Source organism: Atta cephalotes (assembly GCF_000143395.1).
Source record: "Atta cephalotes unplaced genomic scaffold scaffold00018, whole genome shotgun sequence".
Classification (NCBI taxonomy): Eukaryota; Metazoa; Arthropoda; class Insecta; order Hymenoptera; family Formicidae; genus Atta; species Atta cephalotes.
The window spans coordinates 1,331,365-1,342,084 of record NW_012130082.1 but is presented as its reverse complement, the minus strand read 5'-3'; the positions used below and the strand labels follow the sequence as shown (position 1 = coordinate 1,342,084).

Below are 10,720 nucleotides of genomic sequence, written 5' to 3'. Positions count from 1 at the left end.
ATATATATATATATATATATATATATATATATATATATATACACACATATATATCTAATCCAAAATTCGTGCACTTACTAAAGGCTGTTGCATATAAAATCATTTAAATGTGTAAACAAAAAAATAGTATATTATTTTTGCTAAATAACAAGACATTTAACAAAATATTGTATTGGATATTTCATCGACCAAGAAAGACTTTTACGCTAAATTGTGTAATTGGTGATTTTTCATGAGTATTTGCCTTTTCCAAATGACGCATTTTGTCGCATTTTGTAAATATACGGATGTGGAGTAATACAAAGAAATATATTCTGAATTATAAGAAAGAAAATATTTAATAAAGAATATAATTCAAATATAATGTTTACGTATCGTCTAATTTCATGGGTAAGATAATTATAATTATAATTATAATTATAAAATATCCAAACTTTTGTTATGTCATGTTAACGAGAACTTCTATTGTGCGTGTACACATTGTGGATTTTCTGAATATATGTACATGTCTGAGTGAAAGCAAAAATTTCAACTTTCAAAATATAACTCTATAGCAGATTTATAAAAAATTCGAAAAATTAATATTATGAGCATATATATCTTTTACAGGGTGCAAATTCCCATGGTCAACTTGGACAAGGTTTATTATCTGAGCAATTTGTTCTACCTCAAGAAGTTGATTTATCTAGATGTTCCTTAAAGCCAGAACTCATCAGGAAAATTGTTGGTGGTGCTGGACACACATTGATTTTAGATACGAATGGTCATGTTTATTCCTGTGGTTTGAACAACAAAGGACAAGCTGGAAACATCAACATTGAACAAGAAAATATTCTGATATTTCAAAGAATATATGCTCTTGAACATGAAGTAGTGATTGATATTTGCTGTGGATGGGACAGTTCCATGGCATTAACAAGGAATGACGAATTATATGTATGGGGTTCCAATCGTTATGGACAATTAGGTTTAGATCCTTCAGTTTTTCCTTCAATATCTCATCCCCGCAAAATTTCATTTGACAAGAAAATAAAGAATGTTTCAATGGGTCTGCGACACACCGCCATAGTAACAGAGAATCATGAACTCTATGTTTGTGGATCAAATAATAGAGGACAATTGGGTTTGATTAATCCAGAAACCATGAAACCTTATACTTTTCTTGGTATATTCACCAAAGGTATATAATAAATCATATTTTGAATAATTTTTATTCTGTAAAAATGAATGTATGAATTAAAAAATTCTAAAGATATTAAATTTCTTCGAATATTTATTAATATATGTTTTTATTATTTTTTATATTATTATTTTTATAGTTTTTTATATTATTATTTTATAGTTTATAGTTTCAATATTTATAGTTTCAATATTTACTTATCATTCTTCTAGGTTGAATTTTACACATTTTATATCATTTATTTTATCATTTGTTACTTAAATAGTCACGCCGATAACTGTTTTATTGAAAATACATTTTATTATAAAAAAAATTTATTATGAAAATATTTCCACTTAATTAAAACACAGGTGAACAGTTGCAGAACGGGCAATGCAAGGAAACGTGGAAAATGTTATCTGTGGTCAATATCATACTATAGTCCTAACAAAAAGACAAACATATAATATATATGTCTTTGGTGATAACAAGCACGGACAGCTGGGATTTTTTTCTAAAACATTTTCTGAAACACGAATATCACAACCTCTATGTATTCCTCTCTCAAACATACAACATGATACACCAATTCAAATTCATACAGGCTGGAGTCACATAAATATCTTGAGCAGTAAACAAACTAAATTCACTTTGTGTTTTTGCTACATATATTAAATCTTTTATATACATATTAAAATATACATATAATTTCAGATGGTATTATTTTTTCGTGGGGAAGAAACGACTATGGTCAATTAGGCCGTTTTTTATTGAAATCACAAAATGAAATTTCTACGGAAGAGAGACTTCAGTGTATAGAAAATATTCCGAAAATCATTCAACTTTCAGTTGGATCGGAGCATAATGTTGCTTTAACCGGTAAATTATTATATGTGATAAAATGTATAAATGCTAAAGAAATAAGACATGTCAAATAATTACAATTTTATGTAATTGGGAATTTATTTTATTATATTATATATATTATAATAAATAATTTAATTATAGATAATGGAGCAGTGCTGTGCTGGGGTTGGAACGAGCATGGAAACTGTGGTAACGGAAAAACGGAGAATGTTTTACGGCCAGAATTTCTTTCAGTGCCATCTAATTCCGTTGTCATTCTCGTGGGTACTGGCGCAGGACATTCATTCGCTGTGCTAAAAGACATTAGCTAATTGCGATATTATATTGTATAATTTTTGTATAAATTTGTTATTTATTAAATATTAAATCGTGTACCTGCAATAAAGTATTTTTATAAATATATCTTGACATTGCTGATCAATTCGTTATTTTATTGCAGTATTATAAAGCAAAGATAAGTAAAATCAATAATGTAAAATTCCTTATTCATTTTCCACATTTTCCATATTTTATATACAGTAGATATAACGTAAGTTTCATTTTCTAATATAAAAATTTAATATAAATGCATAAAAATAATATTTTTACATGATTTAACTGTTAGTTTTATTTTTCTAATATAAAAATTAGGGGCTAATTATTCCATCTTCGGATAAACTATACGGTAATTTATCTATTACTGAAAAAACAAAAGAATAGCAGCATAAAAGAATAAGATAGTGAGCTAAAGTTTACCGAAAGATAAAATAATCCAACTTATGTAAATGCATAAAAGCAATCTGATTTTGTTTTATATAGACAAAACAGAAGTTATGAAATGCACAAATCTTTATTAACAGAATAATAATAAAAATGATTATATTATCGCGAAATAGAACATAAAAAAAGTTATAATAAATAGGTCAGATAGAACCATCTTTCATAAGATAATCAGAAATTCGTAATCAACCCCCCTGCATAGTTAGCTCGAAGACAGTATAGAAAATACACGTATAACTTCACAATTGCCTGCGGCAATTTACCACCTGCCAGTAGGCAACTGTCAACGAAGGATATTGGAAAGGAAACAAAGAACATGTTTTCTACGCTTCGCGAGATAATTCTGCGGCAAAGAAATTTGACGTAAAACAGTTCGTTGAATTATTTTTTAAAGATTTTTTAAAGAATACTTAATAAAAAGATGCTTCGATCACGTTCTCAAAGCAGCTTGTAGTAAGTTAAATTGAAAACATGTGATTTATTTTTATGTCGCCATTTGACATATCATGAGCAAATCATAAACAAACCTTAAATTAAATGTAAATATTTTTTTATTAGTGAGCAAGAAGCGAAGTTTGTACAAGATCGCATAACTGGCGTGGAAAAATACTTCGCCGAGCTGTGCTCAATATTCGCGGCGTTCACCAGAAAAGCTGCCAGGTGCTCCTCCGACCAACAAACCATATCGATTATTTTTCCTTAGTGACATATTCTTATTCCCTATTGTTTTGACAACGATGTGCTCCGTTTCGTTCGCTATTTATTAATTTATTTTTTCAGATTGCGTGATAAAAGTGATGAAGTGGCTAAAATAATACAAACTTATGCAGATTCTGAAGTTATAAATCGATCAATGAGCGCCGGACTAGCAAATTTTTCTGCAACATTATCAGTCATCGGTGATTATAGGTAAAACGTAAAACTAGATTTTGTTTCAAATAATTACGTTTTCTTCATAATGCATAAAAAATACTAACTTTTTTGTAAATAATTTTTACGTTTAGTATTGACAATAAAAATATAAAAATTAAAAATTATAGTTGCTATTTTCATTAATAATAAAATTTATAGAAGTCTTTATTTTTTTCTATTAAATCAGCTTTTTATTCCTCGACTGCGAAAAATTATTAGAAAATTTTTAAATAATTTCCATTTGATTTATCTGTGCTATTTTAATTGCATTACGTTTTATTTTTTGCTTCAATATTATTTTGATTTATACTTTTAACATTATTGATCTGCTCTACAGAGATGCGGAAGTACAAAGATTGGATTCCAAAGTGATTGTACCTCTTTCGCAATATGCAATAATTTGCAAACATGCCCGCGATGATGTAAAAAACACATTTGCAGCACGCGACAGAGAACTTACAAGACGAAGACATTTGGACAAAGTTCGAGAAAGAAATCCCAGAAATCGTCAAATGATAGTATCCTTATAATTAAAAATTTATTTCAACATTAGTTAATTTTAATTATAACTTAATTAATTCTATATCTTTCATAACAATGAAGCAAAATGTTAAATTAATAATTAAGAACAAGATATTAATATTAATAAAATATTAATAAAAAAAATATTAATAAAGTAATTTTAAAGTAATATAATTAATTTCAAGAATATCTTGTTATATTATAAATCTTTAACTGAAAAAGAATATTAGTCTCAAGCTGAGTCGGAGCTAACGAAAGCGTCCATCGAAGTATCGCGAGTGGTAAAAGGTCTGGAGGAACAAATCGACTCATTCGAACGACGAAAGTTGCACGATTTGAAATCTATACTTTTAGATTTTGTCACTGTCGAATTGAGCTTTCATACAAAAGCCCTCGAACTTCTGACCAAAGCGTATCAAGATGTTGCAGCTATTGACGAAGTTAAAGATATTGAGGTGAGATAGAAGATCATTTTAATTTTTTTCTAAATTGTGTCTCTAGTTAAAGTTAAGAAAGAATTATATTTACAAAATATGGTGGTCAATATTGTTCATCCTTTAACATGCAGGACTTTCAAAATGCGAGAGGAGAAATGAACGGGGTAAACTTGCTTTAAATTGATATTTTGTTATGATTTTATTTTGTTATGAATGAGAAAGACTTGACATTTCAATATTAACTTTACTGTTAAATGCTGATGCAATTTTGTAATCATTATTCAAATAAAGTATTACTTCTGTATTTAGGAATTTCGAGACACATTACGAGTTCCCGATTCTGTTGCAAGATTAGACACGGTAGGCAGAACTTCATTTCGACAGGCTTACTCGTTAACGAACTTAGCCACTCGATTCGCATCTTCGCCTTTGGCATCACAGAAATTAGCTAATCGAGGAACCGAATCTGCTGTAGGTGCAAAATATTATTTGAACATATTGCTCTATAGTTTTAATTTTGGATTCTAATGTGCCAAATTTTAGGATTCTATACGAACTGCGTACACAAATTCTTCAGAGTCAGTTCAAGTTGAAGAATATCCAGACAGCACAGAAGAAACGGAATCAGAATCAATTCGAGAGAAGCCTGTGAGAACTAGGCAGAAATCTATGTAATTTCAATCATCCTTTTAATATTTTGCATTTTTATCTTTTTAGAAAAGAGTGTCAAAACACACTGGATACAAAGTAAAGAAACACTTCATTCTCAGACCCGTTCCAGCAATTCCTACATGTCAGAAGTCTTTAATGTCATCTATAATATATCGCATACCTTACAGATTGAATCAAACAAAGTAAACATTTTCTTACACTTGCTTATTTGTATTAATTTAAGCGTCCTTGTAGATGCACAATATTGTTTTAAAGAGATAAGAGAAACATTGAGATAAAGATAATATATAAGAACCAATGTAACCCGCATTCCATTGAAGTTAAGTAACCTAATTATTATATTGATTTAGTCGATATCTCAGTTATCTGAAACGAGAATTGAAATAATATCAAAATATATTTCTAAAAAAGTGTAAGTTTATTTTTTGTATTGTAACAAAAGGATGGTGATCTCACTATCTGTATACATTTTTTTTCCATGACAATAAAGTACAGCGATACTTTATTAGATACTTTAGATAAGTTGTTACTTATAGATGAGTGCATTGAAGAAAGAATGAGCTTATTTATCACCTCCTTCGACTCCTGCTTGTGTCATTAGGTCTGCGATATTCTTTTCCAGGTCGTCTATTCTGTTACCCATTTCATCTAGTATTTCTTATTAAGGATCTTATAATAATTATATATTTGTAACAATTATTAATACTATAAATAAACATACGTTAACTTTTATGAATAATACTATAATAAATAAGTGAATATAGTTCACTTGTATAATATTTAATTCAATTAATAATCAAATAAAGGATGGTCTTGAACAGTTAAAAAATTAATATAGTTGAAGATATTTATATACAAACAATACATATATCAGGTTCTTTTTACCTAAACTTTTGTGACTTTCTTGAGTGGCTCGTTTTTTTCTTTTTTTTTTCAACATGAAAAAAAAGTAGATGAACCATGCAAGAAATTCAGCTAAAAAAAATAGATTTATTAATCTCTTATAAACAACTAATTGGAAAAGCATATGCCAATAAAACTTTAAAGTTATATAGGCACAAAGTTTCCTTCCTAATTATTGAAACAGAAGCATGACTCGTACAAAATTAATAATAAAAAAAACAGTTATAAAAAACAGTTATATGCTTTTTACTACTTACGTTTAGAGATAAATAAACTACTTGGCAATACAGCAAAAAACTTGACGTGCACTAATAGAAACAAGCCCTGTTACATGATAAAATGTCAACACAGATTTTTCCACAAATGCCGCTTCAACAGCTTGCAGCACCGTTTTAGGTTAAACAGAAAAAAAAAGGATATTTCTTCCTATGATCTGGTCAGACATGGTTTGAAACTTATCCTGCATGTTCTGCAACAGCGTTTGCACCTGTAAAGGAGTCAACGTAGCGTCAGGGTCGCATCGCGACGGATCGTCCCTGGATGCGTCACCGTCATCCTGTGCGTAAATACGCGGACTCACGTATTGCGTCAGCTCCTGCATGTTCTTCGGGTCGGCGCTATTGCCCATCCCATAGCTGTCAACGTCCTCGCCCTTGTGATCCTGTTTGACATCGGCCATCCTCGATGCTTTAACCGGAGGAAACGAGGATTAAAGCTCGACTCGTCCGGTCCAACGCAATGGATCTTCCCGAGCAGACGCGTGCGACGACGCCGTATCTAGTTATTTATCCACTGTGTGCTCACTCGCAGTCTTTAGTGTCGATCGGTGCTAAGCACCGTCAATTGATCCAACAATGTACTCGTTCGATCCCCGACGTTGACGAGACACCGATAATGAATGATGTGAAACCTGGAAATTTTCAAATGTTGTTTTTTTTATTGCACAAATTTTATTGCAACTTTTTCCTTTAATTAGAAATTTTTTTAAAAAATCAAGATTTTTGCTTGCAATTAGAAATAAAAACTTAGCAAATTGAACATTAATTTGTACAATAAAAAAAAAATTTTTTATCAGAACTCCGAAAATAGATAATAGATAATAGTACTATATTTTCATTGTTTACAACTATTTTTGCACAAAAATCTTTTGGATGAATGCAAAAACTTTAAATTAATTTTAGAATAACATATAATAATATATGTCACCATATATCCAAAGAAAATAAATCGAAGTAAATAATTTTCAAGACTAAATCTAAGCAGAACAATTATTATGATATCAAAATGATTCCAAAATAATTATTAAAAATCATTTTTCAATTTATTATCATTTTCAATTTATTTTAATATTTTGACATTATTATTTGACTTGTTCTGTTTGAGAAAGTAAAGAATTGATTTTTACTCAATTTTTTACTCAGATTTTTTATCTCTACTTCCTAATATACAGCATAGAATTTGCAGCAACTTTTTTGTGCTGTAGGAGTTTTAATCATGTGGACGAAAAAATAAAAATTTACATTTAAAAGTCAAATAAATAAATATACTAAAAATTTCCTAAAAAAATTTTGTTTATATTTTTGTTACTCTTGATTTTTATTTTGCCAACGTGTGACACGTGTAGATTTATGTAGATTTACAAATAAGAAAAAAACTGCTTGTCATGTGTATATATTATAAAGAAACTAGAGCTTATTTTTAAATTAACCTTAAATAATGAGAACAAATATATGCTGACGAAGGCAATTTAAAACGTGACATATACGAGTCTTCTATACGAGTCAATTTATAGTCATATGATTGATGAATCAATCATATGTATATTTAAAATAATATTTTATGCTCCGTATTCAAACTTGTTTGTCTTTGACTTGTTTGATTGATTTCTGACGTAATTGAGGCTTATTGCAAAATCGGTAATGGAACTATAAACTGACCATAAATCTGTTTATTTCAACTTTTATGTCCTTGTACATTTTATTTTACACAAAACAAAGCATTTCGGAAAAAAGAATAATAAAATCTAATCTGAAACGTAAATCTGTTTACGTAATTGCAACAACGAAATTCGTGTTTACTCTTTTCTTCTTTAACGTCATTAAACTTGCGTTTATCGATAATTTAAATCGCTCCGTCTAATAACATGTTTTTCAAATACGCAAATACAGGAGGCAATTACGATCGATCAGAACAATGCTTACGAAAGATGCCAATAGAATAAGGGGCTCCGCACAATAAAAGGAACAGGGAACAGAGAACAGAGAATAAGAATTTCAACCTATCAGAAACTATGTATTCCACAAAACATGATTTCTGATAGATTAAAATTCTTATTCTCTGTTCTCTATTTCCTATTCCTTTTATTGTGCGAATCCCCTAATCTTTTTGTCCTCGTCCGTCACTTCAATTGGCTGTCGCTGATCACAAATGTCGTCTACTTCGACGCATGAGGCGATATCAGCTGATTATCGTAACTGGAGCAAACAAACAGTGACGAGCATAGGATATTTCTGTTTTGTTAGATCAGGAGAAGACAGAAAAGAAATTGTTCATTGAATAACAGTCAAGTTCATTTAATTTCCAAGATACACGTATTTCTTTCTTGTGAAAATCCGCCTCGTTTTAAAATCGTAGCTGCGAACAAACAATGCGCCTGGCAGCTCTCCTGAGCGTGATAATTGTTCTCTCACTCGCTATGCAACTGGTGAGATCCTGGCACGCCAAAACTAAACAAATATCGCCCATTATTTTGGGTAAGTCAAAAAAGCGTTTTATTATTGTCCATACACATCATATTTTATCTGAGACATCTTAGTATCCTTAAGATGTTCAGGAAGGGTAGAGACGTCCTGTGGATATCTTTAGGATATTCCTTAGAAGTCCGTGATGTGTGTATAAGATATTTTTGAAAGCGTTTATTCGCCGAAAGTTATCATGTCCTTTCTGTCTGCACTTTAGGGCTCGAAACGGCTCTGAAGTGCCGCTTTGTATGATTCTCTCCTTTGATGATGTGACTCTTATCGTAGTGTCATAGAACTTCAAAGATATCAACTTATTGAGACGTTGCAAAGAGCGCGTCTACTTACGAAGGAAAATGATATTCCAGTTCCAGGTGATGGCGGCAGTCAGGTCGAGGCAAGGATTAACAAGTCATCAGTGGTGCATTATATCTGCGCGAAAATATCCAACGATTATTTTAACTTGTGGCTGAACATGGAACTGCTTGTACCTGTCGTGATAGATTGCTTTGTACGATCATTTTGATTTATCATGCATAGCTCTAGTCTTTTTCTAGCTAAATAATTTGAAAGTAATTTTTAATCCTATTACAGATAGATAATCTTAAATTGAATTATGATAATGTGACAAGGACCACTAGCAATCAACCTGGAGTAGATATAAGGATACCGGGATGGGGTAATCCATTTGTAGTTGAATATATAGATCCCAGCAGGGCCTCACCAGGCTCGTATTTCAAGGACATTGGAAATATGTTGGTAAACGATTTAGGATACATCAGGAATTTATCGATACGTGGTGCACCTTATGATTTCAGAAAAGGACCTAGTATGTAGAAAGATGATATCTATAAATTGTTTTGTACAGGCATTACATGCTAGCATTTAGTATCATTTATTTTATTTGATTGTACTACAAATTTACCGAGATAAAGACCTTAAACTGCAGGCGAAAATGAAGAATTCTTTACTAAATTGAAAACTTTAGTCGAAGAAACGTATATAATGAATAATAATACGCCAGTGACGCTACTGGTTCACAGCATGGGTGGACCTATGACTCTTATAATGTTACAACGTCAAAGTCAAAAATGGAAGGATAAATACATAAATGCCTTTATCACACTTAGTGCTGTATGGGCAGGATCTGTCAAGGCTGTTAAAGTATTTGCCATTGGTAAGCGTATCAATCTTATTTGTATAATCTTGTCCACTTGCAATGATTAATAATCAATTATTGTTGAATTATTGATAAATTAACAGATAACTTGAATTCAGAATAGTATAATAAAAATTTTTCAACTATTATCTTGTTTTATGAGATATAATGCTTTACATACACATTTTTATGTATCTAATACAGGAGATGATTTAGGTGCATATTTTCTTCGTGAAAGTGTATTAAGAGACGAACAGATAACGAGTCCAAGTCTAGGATGGTTGTTACCTTCAAAACTACTTTGGAAAGACACAGAGATTTTGGTGCAATCGGATCAGAAAAACTATACATTGAGCAATTTACAACAATATTTTATGTACAGTGTATTATTTAGACAATTATTATATATATATATCTGCTGTATTTTGTTTTCCGCAAATATTTTTAAAGATATTTTCATTTACAGAGACATAGACGTTCCTAACGCTTGGGAATTCAGAAAAGACAATGAGAAATATCAATTGGATTTTACGGCACCAGGTGTTGCAGTACATTGTTTATACGGCAACAAAGTGGACACAGTAGAAAAGTT

At 30.5% G+C, this 10,720-nt stretch overlaps 4 protein-coding genes across 5 annotated transcripts in view; 3 read left to right on the top strand and 1 right to left on the bottom strand.

The window, feature by feature from the left end:
* Positions 1-363: 363 nt before the first annotated feature.
* On the top strand, positions 364-2,337 carry LOC105618722 (secretion-regulating guanine nucleotide exchange factor). The gene is made up of 5 exons (XM_012200251.1): positions 364-390; positions 610-1,180; positions 1,539-1,790; positions 1,874-2,038; positions 2,168-2,337. The coding sequence occupies exons 1-5, from the start codon at positions 364-366 to the stop codon at positions 2,335-2,337; spliced, it is 1,185 nt and encodes a 394-aa protein (XP_012055641.1).
* Positions 2,338-3,206: 869 nt separating this feature from the next.
* Positions 3,207-5,331, top strand: LOC105618723 (protein FAM92A1-A). Its single transcript, XM_012200253.1, has 8 exons — positions 3,207-3,238; positions 3,344-3,445; positions 3,566-3,694; positions 4,035-4,215; positions 4,450-4,674; positions 4,788-4,820; positions 4,966-5,127; positions 5,200-5,331. Exons 1-8 carry the CDS (start codon positions 3,207-3,209, stop codon positions 5,329-5,331), a joined length of 996 nt encoding a protein of 331 aa, XP_012055643.1.
* A 101-nt stretch (positions 5,332-5,432) lies between these two features.
* LOC105618724 (heat shock factor-binding protein 1) lies at positions 5,433-7,043 on the bottom strand. 2 transcript variants are annotated; one of them, XM_012200255.1, is made up of 4 exons: positions 6,812-7,043; positions 6,652-6,718; positions 5,902-5,979; positions 5,433-5,694 (listed from the first exon to the last, which is right to left on the bottom strand). In XM_012200255.1, the coding sequence occupies exons 1-4, from the start codon at positions 6,908-6,910 to the stop codon at positions 5,687-5,689; spliced, it is 252 nt and encodes an 83-aa protein (XP_012055645.1). In that variant the 5' UTR covers positions 6,911-7,043; the 3' UTR covers positions 5,433-5,686. The 2 variants fall into 2 exon arrangements, with proteins under 2 accessions (XP_012055645.1, XP_012055644.1); XM_012200254.1 differs by lacking the exon at positions 5,433-5,694 and having other exon boundaries at positions 5,728-5,979.
* A 1,835-nt stretch (positions 7,044-8,878) lies between these two features.
* LOC105618870 (group XV phospholipase A2-like) overlaps positions 8,879-10,720 on the top strand; it is a 1,998-nt gene continuing 156 nt past the window's right edge. Inside the window, exons 1-6 of the mRNA XM_012200402.1 lie at positions 8,879-8,984; positions 9,338-9,480; positions 9,564-9,798; positions 9,919-10,146; positions 10,333-10,504; positions 10,595-10,712. Of these exons, the coding sequence (XP_012055792.1) occupies positions 8,879-8,984; positions 9,338-9,480; positions 9,564-9,798; positions 9,919-10,146; positions 10,333-10,504; positions 10,595-10,712 (1,002 nt within the window). The remainder of the gene's footprint in view (positions 8,985-9,337; positions 9,481-9,563; positions 9,799-9,918; positions 10,147-10,332; positions 10,505-10,594; positions 10,713-10,720) is intronic.

Bases quoted from the DNA above. Each gene is read 5' to 3' on its own strand.
- LOC105618722 (XM_012200251.1), top strand. From the start codon at position 364: ATGTTTACGTATCGTCTAATTTCATGG. The intron at 391-609 runs GTAAGATAATTA...TATCTTTTACAG, and splicing joins CGTATCGTCTAATTTCATGG to GGTGCAAATTCCCATGGTCA. The intron at 1,791-1,873 runs GTAAACAAACTA...ATATAATTTCAG, and splicing joins TCACATAAATATCTTGAGCA to ATGGTATTATTTTTTCGTGG.
- LOC105618723 (XM_012200253.1), top strand. From the start codon at position 3,207: ATGCTTCGATCACGTTCTCAAAGCAGCTTGTA. The intron at 4,675-4,787 runs GTGAGATAGAAG...TTTAACATGCAG, and splicing joins ACGAAGTTAAAGATATTGAG to GACTTTCAAAATGCGAGAGG. The intron at 4,821-4,965 runs GTAAACTTGCTT...TTCTGTATTTAG, and splicing joins CGAGAGGAGAAATGAACGGG to GAATTTCGAGACACATTACG.
- LOC105618724 (XM_012200254.1), bottom strand. From the start codon at position 6,910: ATGGCCGATGTCAAACAGGATCACAAGGGCGAGGACGTTGACAGCTAT. The intron at 6,719-6,811 runs GTGAGTCCGCGT...ACTCCTTTACAG, and splicing joins TGCAGGAGCTGACGCAATAC to GTGCAAACGCTGTTGCAGAA. The intron at 5,980-6,651 runs ATATCCTTTTTT...AATAAGAAATAC, and splicing joins TGACCAGATCATAGGAAGAA to TAGATGAAATGGGTAACAGA.